General features: G+C 55.2%; 2 protein-coding genes across 3 annotated transcripts; both read left to right on the top strand.

Annotated features, from left to right (window-relative positions):
• Positions 1–1,266: 1,266 nt before the first annotated feature.
• NPTXR (neuronal pentraxin receptor) lies at positions 1,267–6,889 on the top strand. The gene is made up of 5 exons (XM_032444755.2): positions 1,267–2,027; positions 4,452–4,674; positions 4,800–5,044; positions 5,289–5,468; positions 5,726–6,889. Exons 1-5 carry the CDS (start codon positions 1,470–1,472, stop codon positions 5,948–5,950), a joined length of 1,431 nt encoding a protein of 476 aa, XP_032300646.2. The 5' UTR covers positions 1,267–1,469; the 3' UTR covers positions 5,951–6,889.
• A 2,569-nt stretch (positions 6,890–9,458) lies between these two features.
• DNAL4 (dynein axonemal light chain 4) lies at positions 9,459–13,206 on the top strand. Of its 2 annotated transcripts, none has more exons than XM_015863343.3 (4): positions 9,459–9,512; positions 9,795–9,986; positions 10,774–10,857; positions 12,052–13,206. In XM_015863343.3, exons 2-4 carry the CDS (start codon positions 9,915–9,917, stop codon positions 12,214–12,216), a joined length of 321 nt encoding a protein of 106 aa, XP_015718829.1. In that variant the 5' UTR covers positions 9,459–9,512; positions 9,795–9,914; the 3' UTR covers positions 12,217–13,206. The 2 variants fall into 2 exon arrangements, with proteins under 2 accessions (XP_015718829.1, XP_015718838.1); XM_015863352.3 differs by having other exon boundaries at positions 9,792–9,986.
• Positions 13,207–14,526: the final 1,320 nt, after the last annotated feature.

Genomic DNA, 14,526 nt, shown 5'->3' with positions numbered 1-14,526 from the left:
GCTGCTGTTGTCTGACTGTAAGAAACGCTGAAGGTCACAGCCCCAAAGCACTGCAATAGCCTGCAGGCCGTTTCTTTGGCCTGGGGGGTGATCTGAGCTGTGTTGGTGGGAATAAGGGGGCTGGAAATAGAGGGATCGGGCACCGTGCATAGCGTGGTTCTGCATGTAGGGTGGGCTGAAGGCTCCGGGCTGGGCTGGGACCACTGCGTTGGATCGCCCCATAGGGTGGATTATGGAATCATATCATAGAATGGCCTGGGTTGAAAAGGACCTCAAAGATCATCCCGTCTCAACCCCTCTGCTATGTGCAGGGTTGCCAACCACCAGAGCCACATCCAGCCTGGCCTTGGATGCCTCCAGGGATGGAGCATCCACAACCTCCTTGGGCAGCCTGTTCCGGTGTGTCACCTGTGTTTCCTGTGTGAAAAACTTCTTCCTAAATCCCCAGCCTGAGGCCCCAACGCTTTTTCCCATCCCACCCTTAGGTCACTCATGCCCCTTTGAGGTGGCTGCCTCCCAGAGACGCTATTTGGGCACTGATTGCAGACGGTAAATCTGCCTGAACTGCTCACTCCAGGCTGAAGCTGTCACTGCCACTCCATAGAGAGGTGGGTTAGGTTAGAATTAGGGTTAGGGTTAGGAGCCTTCCCATCTCAGTGTGTGGTTTGGGACTGGGTGTAATTGAGCTGATTGCTTCTTCCTCACTGCTCTTTTAGGATGAGAAGTAATGGTCTCAAGTTGCAGCAGGGGAAGTTCAGGTTGGATACTGGGGAAAACTTGTAAAGAGCGGTGCTGCAGTGGCACAGGCTGCTCAGGGAGGTGGTGCAGTCACCATCCCTGCAGGTGTTCCAGAGCCGTGTGGATGTGGCACTGAGGGACGTGGTCAGTGGGCATGGTGGGGATGGGCTGGCGGTTGGACTGGGTGATCTTAGAGGTCTTTTCCAGCTTTAATGGTTCTGCGATTCCCCTTAATGCGCTGTACTGTGCACTCCGGTATTGAGCAAGGAGCAAGCAGGTGCCTGAGGTGCCCCATTCATATGACGGATGGGAAGAGAGGGCCGGCTGCACGCACCCGCTCCCCGGGCAGCCCCACGACTCCCTCGCATTGAGCCGCCCGGCGCTCCGGACCGCGGGCAATGCCAGCGCTGCCGCTCTCGTTCCCGGCGGAGCGGTGGGGGCGGCCCGGCGGCGGCGGCGGGGGCGGCGCGTGCGGCTCCGGCTGATATAAGCACGGCGCGGCGGGGCCCGGCGCCGGTGCTGCTGCTGCCGGTGGCGTCTGCTTCTCCGGCTGCTGCCCGTCCCTCCGTCCACCCTTCCGTCCATCTATCCATCCGTCCAACCATCCATCCTTCCCTCCATCCCCTCCCTCCCTCCCCCCCGTCCCCGCTTTATTTTCTCGCCGTCCGCGGGCTCGGGCCCCCCACGCCGCTGCCACCCTGAAGTTTCTGGCGGTGCTGCTGGCGGCGGGCATGCTGGCTTTCCTGGGGGCCATCATCTGCATCATCGCCAGCGTCCACCCGGCGGGCACCGCCGCTCCCGCCGCTCCCACCGCCGCCGACAATGACTCGGCCGCCGCCGCGCTGCTCCCCGCCGCCGACAAGGGGCTGGGAGCGCTGCACGGCCCGGCCGAGGCTCTGGCCAGCGCCGGGCCTCGCCTGACGGGCTCGACGCCGCTGTTCAGCCGCTTCGTCTGCACCCCGCTGAGCGCCGAGTGCCCCGCGGCCGCCCCCGGCCCCGCCGCCGCCGCCGGCCCCGAAGAGCTGCTGGCGCTGCGCAGCGCCGCGGCACAGCTGCGCCGCACGGCGCTGGAGCAGAAGGAGCGCATCCGCATGGACCAGGAGACCATCCGCGAGCTGACGGGCAAGCTGAGCCGCTGCGAGGGCGGCCTCCACGCCGCTCCCCCCGCCGCCGGGCTCCGCGCCGCCCCCCGGCCCGGCACCATGGGGCACCCCCCCGCCGAGCCGCCCGCCGTGCGAGAGCTGGAGGAGGCCGTCCGCGCCCTGCAGGAGCGCATCGACCGGATCGAGGTGGGGAGGCCGGGGGGGGGGTCCCCCAAGCCCGCCCCCCCCCCAAACCTGCTCTTTCCCCACCCGGTGTTCCCACCACCCCTGGGAGCTTTGGGAAGGTCTTCGCTGCCCCCCTTCCCGGTGCCACGGTCCTTGCTCAGGGGATGGGGACGCCCTCGGTGCCCGCCCTTTGCCTCCCAGTCTATTCCCCCCATAGCAGGTGGTCCCGAGCATCACTTCCTGACCAGCCGCAGCCCAGTGTGGGAACCGTGGACCGTGTCCAAATGCTGCCCTCCTGCACAGCCCCATCATGGCCATATAATGGGGCCCCTTGCAATGGAAAGTGTGAGCATAACCCCCCTATCTGGAGGGCTTGGAGAAACGGGAAAAACCCCAACCCACACCTACTCCCCCAAGCATCTCTGCCATGGTGTCAGCCCATCCTGCGGGTCCATTCTTTGGGGTTGGGATGGGTTCAGCAGCCAAACAAACCCTGGCAGGGGTCCTTGGTTACCTGGGGGCTGGCAGGGAGAAGTGGCCACACCGGGGGAACGGGTGCCCGGGGATGAAGTGGACAAGCTTTGGGCATGTGGGAGCTGCTTTTCTTGGGTCATTTCCCCCAGATGTGCTATTGCTCCAGGGACAATGTGTTGACCCCATGGCCACAGCCACCTGCCAGGAGCTTCACATCAACCTCAGTACCATCCCATCTGGTTCCCGTTGCCATCCTGTTCCTTTCTGTTAGCACGGTGGCACCTTGAGAGCCAGTGCCCGTTGAACTTCATTAACCACACAGGGTTCAGGCAAGGGGATGGCAGAGGGTCATCAGTGCAGTCTGAGCCTCGTAAGACATAATGAGATTGAAATGGAGAGGTGTGGATGGAGGACATCTCCTTGGGGCTCCGGCCTGGGAGTGATGCTCTGGCTGTTGGAGGCAAAGCGATGGGTGTGGGTATGGGTACCCAAACACCAACAGCCCCAAGCAAGACCCAAGGGTGATGGAGACATGCAGCTGGATTGGCTCCTCCAAGGGAAACCCCTGTCCATTGTGGCACAGTGGTGGGGGCATGGGGAGCTGTGCCAACATGAGACGGGCACACAAGTGGGGGAAGTGCCCAGCGATGGGCTCCACAGCGGGCATCTGTCCCCAGCGCTGCTCTCCCCACTTAGTTGAATGCGGCGGGAGGGGGGTAGCCACAGGGAACAGATTTGCCAATGCATTAGTAAATGAAGGCTCTGATCCCCTTACATAAATGAAAGTGCGTTGTGCCCAACAATGAGTCCCTCCCGAGCCCCCCCACAGCCGCTGACATTTCACGCGCTGAGCGCTACCTGGCAGCCTTCAATCTTTCTGTCGGCTCTTGGTGGCCAACGTGTGCCATCCACCTCCCCCGCTGCCCACTCCCCAGCTGCCCGCGTCGCGGCGGCAGATGGGAGCCCTCCCCACATTGGTAAATAACAGCTGCACGGCTATAATTAAGCATTTGGCAAAGAATTGGGGGAGAAGCGTGCGTGGAGGTGCTTATGGAGATGCAGCGCAGGCTGGGAGCTGGGGGGCTGAAATGGCCCCGTGTCCCCACGCCCCACTGGGGTGGTTGGCCTCAGAGATGGGGTGACTGGAGCTGTGGATGCCACCTGAACTCTTCCTTCCTGAGCATCCCTGGAGAAAGGTGGATGCCGGAACTGCCCCCCATGCACCCTCACCTTTGGTTTTGCTTTCCTCTTTGGTTTTCTTTGCAAAACCCACGGAGGGTTTTTGCCTCAGCTGTCCCTGCTAGAGGCTCTTCCAGAGCCCAGAGCTTTGCTGGCACTCGGCAGCACCTCCTCATTTCCAGCCTCAGCGTGCTCCTGGTCCAGGTCCATTTGTGCTCACGCCAACACCATCTCCTCGCTTCCTCTCCCTGCTTACTTCCCCCCGCCGTTCCCATCCGTGGCTGCCACATCCTGCCTGCCCAAGCCTGGCTCAAATACAGGGAGGTGCTGACAGGGCATTGCCATCAGCCTCGGGGACTGGAGGTGTCCCCGAGTGCCACTGTTGACCCCATTCCTCTTGGCACACATCCTGGCAGCTGGGGCTTTGCCAGCAGATGGGTGATGCCGGCTTACGTTGACAGAGAGCTACCTGCTGACCTGGCACGTGTGCACGCGCCCACACACATGAGCTGAGCTGGGCTAAGAGGATTGCTCAGCTGTGCCACAACAGCAAGCGAGCAGCAGGGCAACCTGAGCTCCCAAAAGTCATTGAGATCAACCAACGTGGCCAACCCCATTTTGTACCAGAGGCTGATGAGACAAAGCCCTTGGGCAAGATGCTGGGTCGTGGTCCCCAGAGTGTCATGGGTTGACATGGTCCCTTGGGCTCCACATGGTGTCATGGGTTGACATGTCATGATTTAACCTTCCACACTGACATGATGTTGAATTTCACCCCGCTGCCGAGCACAGCAGGAGCTGCCATCCCGCCCCAATGGTTCAGCACCCACCGCCCCGGCGCTCGCCCGTGATGCGCTGCACAGCAAGATGGAACAGCTGGAGGAGCAGCTCCTGGCCAAGATCCTCGCCCTGCAGAAGGAGCGGCACGCCGCCAACACTGACCGCAGCCAGCAGCAGCACGACATTGAGAAGGAGCTCAGTGCCCTGCAGAACCGAGTGGCGGAGCTGGAGCACGGTGAGTGCTGCACAAGGGGGACCGAGGTGATGTGGGCTGACACTGACCTCAAGGGCAAACCTGGAGGAGCGTGGGATGGGCACCCTCACTCTTCACCCTCCACTTCTCCTATCTTTGGCATGCAGGAGCTCCAGTCTACAGCCCTCCTGATGCCTTCAAGGTGACCATCCCAGTGCAGAACAACTACATGTATGCCCGCATGAAGAAGAGCCTGCCGGAGCTCTATGCCTTCACCATCTGCATGTGGCTGAAGTCCAAGGCCTTGTCGGGGCTTGGCACCCCTTTCTCCTACTCTGTCCCCACCCAAGCCAATGAGATCGTGCTGCTGGAGTGGGGCAGCAATCCCCTGGAGCTTCTCATCAATGACAAGGTCAGCCCACCCTTCCCACTTTCCCTCCTTGGAAGTTGATTCCCCATCTCAGGAGGTGCTCAAGGCCAGGTTGGATGGGGCCTTGGGCAGCCTGACCTGGTGGCTGGCAGCCCTGCCCATATAAACCCAGCTTTACCTGGTGGGTTTTGATGGAGAGAAGCGACAGTTCTGAGTCTCTCAGTGAGGGACACTGGGGCCTATTGGCAGCCCCACTGAGTTCCATTCTCTTGCTTTCTACCCACAGGTTGCCCAGCTGCCGCTGAGCCTGAAGGACAAGGCCTGGCACCACGTCTGTGTGGCATGGACCACTCGTGATGGCAAGTGGTCAGCATACCAGGACGGTGAGCAGCGGGGCTCCGGCGAGAACCTGGCCTCCTGGCATGCCATCAAGCCACAGGGCATCATCATCCTGGGCCAGGAGCAGGTACCTGCTGCAGCATACAGGTTGCTATGGGTGTGGTCATTCCCAAATGGAGTTTGGGTAGGGGCAGCCCCAAATGGGGCCTGGGGGTCCTGGGGGCTTTTGGGCTCGGATGTGAAGGCTCTCTGCCTGCTTGTCCAGCTCCCAGGTGTGCTTCTTGTTCTCAGCATCTTTTCCCTCTCCTGTCCCTCTTCACCTCCGCATGAATCCCTTCCTCTCCCCACCTCATCACCTTGTCCCCGCTCTGCTCCCATCCCCAGGACACGCTGGGTGGCCGCTTCGATGCCACGCAGGCCTTCGTGGGGGAGCTGGCCCACTTTGCCGTGTGGGACCACATGCTGGCACCGGCGGAGATCCTGGCCTTGGCCAACTGTACTTCACACCTGCAAGGCAATGTCATCCAGTGGGACGACCAGGCCGTCGAGGTCTTTGGAGGGGCCAGCAAGGCAGCCTTCACCACCTGCGACGATGGGAGGAAGGCATGAATGGCACCTTCAGCTCCAGGCTGCCCTTCCAACCCTCCCAGATCAACGAGACCCTCTCACCACCACCACCACCCCATGATGGGGCGATGTTCGAGGCCTTCAGGGGAGGTCCCACGGCAGCCCCTCGCCCCTCCTGCCCCTCACCTTGCCCTGTTTTGTTTTGGGCCTCGGGCACTGGGGACGTGGAGGGGCTGGGAGTGGGACATCCCCTACACTTCTTTATTTTCATCACCCTGACGTCTGGTTTTGTGAGCCTGCTCCCTCTGAGCCCCTCTTCCCCATCAGCCATTCTCTGGCACCATCCTCTCCCCATAGGATGAAAAGAGCCCTGTGAGGGGGACCTATCTGTTTTATTTTAAGCCTTCCTTGTACCACAAAAGGAAGGAGAAGAGGAGCAGAGACTTGCCCTTGCGCACCCAGCCCTAGTCGGGATGGAGGAAATGAAGCAAAAGTGAGGAAAAGGGGCATGGGGAGAGGTGTGCCTCCCCCCCCCCACCAGCCTTTTGGGGCTGAGCTGCTTGCAGGGGTGCTGGCCTCACCTGTGCCTCGGCCCTGCTATGAGCTGGCTGGGGTTGGGGATGCTGGTGTCCTCATAGAGTGCCTGAGGATGCAATGTTTCCGTGCTGGTGTCTCAATATGTCTGTGCTGGGGGTATCTTGGGGGGGTCTCACAGTGTGATGTCCAGCTTCCAGCACTCCTCTAAGCCCACCATGTCCCACTTTGCACCTCCTGCCTGGGGACCGGGGTGCAGAGGGGACAGCCCACCAGGGTGGGGGGATGCCGTGGGGATGCAGCGCGGCCCCTGTGCCAACTGGGAAACACTGTGATCTTCATGCCACCCCCAACCCCCAAGTCGCTCGCTTGCGCGTGGCCGTGTCGTGTTGGGACATTTCTTTTGTAACGCTGGCTGTGGGCAATAAACGTGGCGTGTCTGTCGGAGCCTCGTGGGGCTGCAAACCTGGTGGAAGAAGAAGGCAAAAATCCCCATGGGTGCTGGGTATATGCCTGGAGGGAGGCAGCAGGCTCTGGGAGCTCAGGGCTGCAGGATGCTCATCCCCTCTTGGTTTCCATCCCGACAAGCAGGAATAGAAATGATATGTGGGGAAACGGAGGCTGCAGCCTTCTCCAGGTGCTCCTGTTGAGGGGGGCTGTGAAGATGCCAAGCCATACCAAGTAGTTTCCCAGTCACTCTGTGGGTACATCATACCGGGACACAACAGCAGCTCTCACCTAAGGCTCTCTCCTGGGGGCTTGGAGGCAATCGGGCTGCACGGGGGACATAAGAAGGCTATAATTTACCCAGGCATTTTAAAGGCTTATGGCAAACTCCTCTGAATAAGGCTCTTAAGGAAATGAAGTCATTATGGAGAGATTAAAAACTAGTTAAGAGGCAGGAAATCAAGAATGGGAATAAATATTTGATTTCCATCCTCAGTGAGGCCTCAGCCCTGACGTTCTGTGGCTGCGTGTTCTGTATCTGGGTGGAGAAGAAGAGAAGCAAGGTGTAGGTTTTGGTTATCTGAGCCCCACAAGAAGCAAAAACCTGCTGCAGACTGGCTGGTCAGGGAGATGGCAGGAAGTGAAAAAAATCAATGGGGTTGCAAAGAGTAATTGCAATGGCTTACAGATGCTGCTGGCTTCTAAATGAAGCAGAGCCACTGAGGGAAAGAGCTGTGTCTCTCTGAGGGCAGCTTGCTGGAAAACAATGCTTTGTGCATGGAGACAAGGGAAAACAGGATGGTTCTTGTTAATGAAGGAGAGGTGTAACAGCTGTGTTGAGAGTGTGCTGCAGCCTGGCACCTCTTCCTAAAAGAGGGATTGAAACAAAGACATATGGGATGCTGACACTATTAATTATGAGGGTCTGAAGCCATTAATTACAAGGCTTGAGGAGGAAACGCCATAATTCCCAAGCTGGGAGCTGGGCTGCATGCATCCCAGTGGGTGCCACCACGATGAGCCCACTTTGCCCTAACAATGGGGGGCTGCTCTAATTGCCTCCACGTCCTCCCGCAGGCAGGAAGGCTCGGCAGGATGCTTCAGCAGGGCTGTGCTGCGGTGACACTATCTATCACTGCCTGTGTCCCCATTTCCCAGCCAACAATGGGCACTGCAATGCAACCTGATGCTGCTGTGCATCGGTGGCACACTGTTGTTTGAGCAGCCAAGAGGTGCGAATTCAGGCTTTGCTAAACAGTGCCAGGGTTTCCCATAGGGAACATTTCCCCCACCTTCCCCACCCTTTCCCTGGGCCTACACCGATCAAAACCAAAGCACAATTAATTGCAGGCAACATGACGCTCACACTCTGATACAACACACAGCCTCAGACAGAGCTCGCGCCGACTCGCTGCTTCCCAGCAAAAGTGGGTGAACTACACAGGGATTAAAGCATTAAAAAAAGCACAGAAAGAATACGGTGCTTGAAAGCGCTGCATCCCCAGAGAGATTAGAGGAACTGCCTGGAGATAGAGTAATGATGGAAAGATCTTCTTCCCAGAGATTCTGGTCCTAATTATCTCCTTTGCACACACACACACACACACACACACACACACACAAAAGGATGATCTCCCAGCTTTTATCTTTCTCTCGATGGTTTTAGTGCCTGGTTGCAAGAGGCCCATGCTTGCAAAGGAGAAAAAGGAGAAGGAATCGGCCTCGACTGCAGCTGTCATGGGGAGAGGGGACAGCAGGCAGGTGAAGGCAAAGGGAAGAGAAATGATCACTGCAGCACTGTCAGGGGAACAGCCCTGGGCTCTGCTTGGATGGATGTCTGTTGGGTGAGTGGGAGGACATTTAACACACACACCAACAGGACATTTAACACACACACCAACAGGACACCGTGCCAACAGCCTGGCCTTGGACCTGTCCTGTGTGACAAGGATATCTTATTGTCAGCTGACAATAGCAGGACACGGGGAAATGGCTTTAAGTTAAAAGAGGGAAGATTTAGGTTGGATGTTAGGGGGAAGTTCTTCACTAGGAGAGTGGTGAGGCCCTGGAACAGGCTGCCCAGGGAGGTTGTGGATGCCCCGTCCTTGGAGGTGTTCAAGACCAGGTTGGACGGGGCCCTGGGCAACCTGATCTAGTAAAGGTGTATGTTTGGTGGCCCTGCTAGGCAGGGGGGTTGGAACTACATGATCCTTGAGGTCCCTTCCAACCCGGCTCATTCTGCGATTCTGTTATATGCCCAGATGGAGTCCCAGCCATCACTTGGTGGTCTGGGAGTAGAAAGCGTGATCTCAGAGCTGGATTTTCCTTCACTTGTGTTTATTTTAGACTGAGATTTTGGGCCTGTGAGAACCTAACGAGGCTCCAAACGCAAGGCGTTGCACCTGGGTAATGTTAAGCCCCCCCCACACACACACTGTGGTACGGCACAGGCACGCCGCGGACACCCCACCGCCGCGCGGCCCCAAGCCCCGCAGCCAATAGGGTGAGCCGGGCTGCGCGCTGTTAACCAATAGGCGATGGGGAGGCGGGGCTTCCGGCGGCGGTTGCTAAGGCAGCCGGAGCTTTTCCTTAGTAACCGGTGCGGGCCGCGGTGGCGGTGTAGGTGAGGCCGCGCTCCGCTCCTGGGCCTCCTTCCCTTCCCTTCCCTTCCTCCCTGCTGCTCTCTGGGCTCTGGAGCTCAGGCCGGGGCTGTGCCGTGTCTTCCCGAGCCACCACAGTCAGGCTGCCCCTAGGCCGCCTCCCCGCCCCGTGGAAGCGCGGTGTGCTCGGAGCGGGCTGTCGTACTCAGGCTATGGTTGGCTGATGGGCCTGGAACGGCGGCCTAATGTTTGAATGCAAAGCTTTCTTCTTGTCTCCTATTTATTGTTTGTTTGTTTTTAAGCAGTGTCCTCTGGGCCGAGAAGCTTCCTCTTGTAGAGCTACTCTCTGAGCCATCTGCACTGCAGTGCCTTGCTGAGCTCCATCCCGGCCCTCTGCCCCTTCCCGGGGTCGCTGGGGAAAGACCATGGCCGACACTGGGGAGGGGAAGAAGGAGGAAGCCGATTATAAAAGACTGCACAGCTTTCCGCTGATTAGGGTAAGAAGGAAGATGAGTTATGTGTTTACTGCTATAACTGATATGCAGTGCTACCTTTGTTCTTCACCACTTTCCGAAATAAGGTTTCTCCCACTGACAGCTGCTGTGGGAACCTGTACCCTCGCCGTTCCCTATGGGGATCTCAGTCACCACCATTTCTTCTGCCTATCAGGCAAGGAAATCAGTCAGCCAGGGGAGTGTGGCACAAAGCAGTCATCTAATGTTCCACACATGCTGCCTTTGAAACCCTCTGCTCGCGTTGCTGAATACAACTTGTTTTTATTCTGTTTAGAGGAGGAGGAATAAATGATCTTAGCCAGCCAGATAAAAAGCATCGAAAAAGTGAAAAAGACTGTATCATTTAGATTTCTGTTATAGCAGTAGTTAAGGACGGTTCAAGCAGTATCGTCTTTCTCTTCATCTTAGCACTGAAAAACTAGTGATAGTGTTTATCTCCTCCTTTAAGCTATGCTTGCTTTATGCTAGTCTTAAATTTTAGAACAGAACAATTCTGCATGGACTGGGACAAAGGAAAGAATGCACAGACAGTAAAGTAATATGCCATTTTCATGTTAATCATACTGATGCTTGGTGTTCTGATGAGCCTATATCGCTAGTGATGCCCTGCTTTAAGCTGACACTGAATGTCACATGAAGTAGCTGCCCTGTGTCCATGCCAGCAGCCTAAGCTCCATGACAGCATGGGCAACATAAGGGCTGTTTTTTGTTGTCTTCTGTCTAGCCTTTATTTTTCTGTTCAGTTCTCTTTCTTGTTTGCTCTCTGCAGCACACAGACATGCCGGAGGAGATGCGTGTAGAGGCCATGGAGCTGTGTGTCACAGCATGTGAGAAATATGCCACGAACAATGAGGTATGAGCTGAATCCGTCAGGCCAACCTTCCGTTGCTGCAGCTCAAAGAATCTGCAGGAGCAGGGCTGGAGCTGTAGGGCACAGTCGAGTCACATACTGACAGATTACTCAGTTTCTGTACTGAGCAAGGGCAGAAAGAGACAGCTTGGCTAGATCTCAGATTTAGTTGCTTTCGTGAGTGATATCTGTACTAGCTGTTTGCTTTCGTGCAGGAAGCAAAGATGAGTCACAGAGTGAAGCCGCCTCACAAACCTTATCTCCTTCCTTCCCTGTGAGCTTCCTCTTTGTTCATAAAATGTCCTGTCTGTCCTGGGGGCCTGTGTCACAACTATGTGGAGAGGGGCCTGTCCCAAAATATGGGTCCATTTGTCAGTGTTGAGCAAGATCATCCCCATCGGGGCAGGGAGGAGACTCTTATTTTGGAAAGGAGCAAATTAAGCTCTTTGAACCTTTAGGTACAGTCTGTTCAGTCTTCCCTGTCAGCTTTCAGCCTCTCGAATGAAATTGCACGTAGATGGGGTGTGATGGAGGAGTTTCAGTCTTTTGAAAAATTGCCCTCATCTTTGAGATATAAAGATGAATGAGAACAGGCTTGATCAATGGGTAGGACACAAATTGCTTGTGCTAGAGGAGCTCTGTGCTGCAGGGAGGCAAAGCTTCAGAGCAGAAGATTCCTTCTGTCCCCTCATTCCTGAGACACCAAGTGTCACTGCAAAATCTCCCATTCTCCTTTTCTAGACCTAACGGGGTGTGATCTTAGAGAAGCAAGCCTTCTAAAAGTCAGCCTAGTTTCATTGTTTAGGTAATTAGCTGAAATATATATATATATAAATGGACTCATGTAAAAATAGCTGCAGCTTAGTGACCTGAATCTCATATCATGCTCAGTGTGCCCAGGGTAACTCCACCACCATCAAAAACAGAGCTCTCGCTTCTCTCTGGCTGTGTGAATGAGAAAATGCTTGCTAGATGTAGTTGTTTAATTTCTCCTAGCTGCTGTGTTGGAGCTTGCTGCAAACAGTAAGCTGCCTTACCCTTTGGCACAGCCCTGAGGAGCTTCTGGTTTGCTCAGCACAGCTGCTATACCTCTTGTCTGTGGCTTGAGTTCTGTATTAGAGAGGAATAGCAGCAGGATGTTTGCGTGGAAACTTGCTGCTTGCTGTGTCTCACTCTACACTTCCCTTCATTCTCCAGAGTGCTGCCAAGATGATCAAAGAGATGATGGACAAGAAATTTGGATCCTCCTGGCACGTGGTGATTGGGGAAGGGTTTGGCTTTGAGATCACTCACGAGGTGAAGAATCTGCTGTACATGTTCTTTGGTGGCAGCCTGGCTGTGTGTGTCTGGAAGTGCTCCTGACATCTGGCTGGGTCCCAGACTCGCTGCATACAGGAGATTTCTTCCTTCACAGATTTTATACAATGTGGAGGTGGGGCTTTATTTTTAATAGTTAAAACGTCAAGATTTCTTTCCATACTGACATAACAGTTCCATGGGATGCATATATCTGGTGTGTGTGTGTGTGTGTGTGTGTAACTTGCTAAACCTGTCCTCACTCGCGGAATTTCTGATCTGTCTGTGGCTCTTTCCTTGGTGTTTGAGCCTAAGCAAGAAGGAGGTGGTTAAATAGGTAATCTCGTGACACGCCATGCAGCAGCACTAGGAGGGGGAAGAGGAAGAAAAAAAGGTGCTATTTAGCCCTGTGTTTTCTCCTCCCACTTGTTCTACATTGTGTCCTCTCTTCTCTGCCTCCCCAGCTATGTGTGGTATGGTTCTGACCAGTGCATCTTTCCTCCCTCTTAACAGCACCACCTTCCTCCCTTCTAAATGACCACACAGAACTGGCTGCGTCAAGGGTGTCCCTTCAGGTTGTCTGTGGAGGTGTTAGCTGTGGGGAATTAGGCTTGTTTTACCCTTTTCTGCTTGATTTGGGAGGACAGCTGAGCTGCCTGGATGTAGGAGGCTGCTATGCAAGCTACCCCCTCCTTTCTCACCCACTGCACGCTGAGATGGCATTGAAACACAGGCGGCTGTCGATGCCTGGGGAGTGGGTGAGAACTCTTCGTACAGCTTGAATGCCTCCCTGTCAGTTCCTGGGGGTGTTGCGAGTGCTGTGTACTTTCAGCATCTTGTTTGGAGGCTGGTAGGGGAAGGAGGTGCCGTGTGAGATACCACTTGGTCATCAGAAACCTAACGTCCTTTGGGACTTGCTTTTTTAGCCTGTTTCTTCTTTTAAAGCTGTCAGTGTTGGAGGATGGAGCGAACGCAATTGTATGTTACGTACATGGCTTATTTATATAAATCTGGGGAACTGTGTTTTTTACAATAAAAAAAAAATAGTAAATTGTCCTTTTCTGTGTTTGTTCTAAAGTAAAAACCCAATGAAAGTAGTTCAGGAAACATGGAAGTAAGTGAGGAATAATGTAGCTCAGGCAACAGCCGATGGTGGGTATCCACCCTGCTTCCTTCCTGGGTGACTCCAAGGCAGCAGGGAAGCACTCTCATCCTTCCCATGCGATTCCTTTTGTTGCTGCAAGGTTGCCAGGTCCACGGTGCAGCTGACCCAGGTCCTCTGTGGGAGTAGCATCAAGGGAGTGTACCTGTGTCCCCTGCCCAGACAGCGTGCATCTGCTCTGACCTTTGGGGTCTGGCATTTGTGGTTTCTATGATTTTTTTTCAGGCTTCCCTCTGACAAAGCCACCAGCAATGCCACCGGCAGCTCATGTTTTAGGAGGGTCTGTACTTGAGTCCATAGTTCAGTTCCAAAGGACTCTTTTTGCATTAGGGCCTGCGGTGGATCAAATGTTGAGGCTTTTCTGTTTCCCTTGGTTCCTTCTCTGGGTCTCAGTGTGATGACAGAGATGTCTATCTTGCTGTTTCAGCATGTCAGAAACTCTTCTGCAAGGCAGGAATTAGAGTGATGTTAGACCACTAGAAATGATTTCAATTTTGCACCATCTGTACTGGCTGGGCCCCACATCCTGTCACGTAATTCTTTACTGATCAAGTGGAAGGGACTTGTAAGGTAGTGGGGAGGACACGTAACTGGTACCATATCTCCAGGTGCCAGGATTGTGGTGCAGTCTGGAAGACTCTAAACCCCGTGAGCTTCCTGTTGGTGTGATTACTCTGTCTCACTCCAGCTGGCTGACTTTAAATGAAAATAGCACTGTTGACTGGCACTTGCTGCAGCTGGCAGGTGGAAAAGCTGGTTTTCTGTTCCAGGACTTTCCACCTCCTTTATGTTTTATGTCTGGATGTACATCCAGAGGAAAAGGTAAAGCCACCATCTTTGGAATGCCTTGCTGGAGCATAATGATACCTGCAGCCATACTATAGTCTCCTTAATTGCCCTCCTTTCACACTAATGAATAATTAACTGCTGTGTGCATGTCCACAGACAGGCTGGTCATGGGCATCTCTGTGGGGTCATGCTGACCTGCAGGTGATCGCAGGGAGAGGGAGCTGCTTACCTCAGCATGCAATCTCTTGGCCTTGCTAGCAGCCTGTTATCAGTTTGGCCACCAGCTGACCAAAGCTAATGTCTCCATGACCTGCATCTGCAATAGGCAAATGCTGACCGGTCCCCAGCATCCTCAGAGCATGAGCACACGGACAAATGGAGGTGAGCCAGGTGTGAATTTGCAGCAAGTCAGCTCCTACACTGCA

This window comes from Coturnix japonica, chromosome 1 (genome assembly GCF_054131305.1).
Source record: "Coturnix japonica strain WE chromosome 1, WE-NBRP24, whole genome shotgun sequence".
Classification (NCBI taxonomy): Eukaryota; Metazoa; Chordata; class Aves; order Galliformes; family Phasianidae; genus Coturnix; species Coturnix japonica.
The sequence above is the reverse complement of the archived record's forward strand: the minus strand, read 5'-3'. Positions and strand labels throughout refer to the sequence as shown.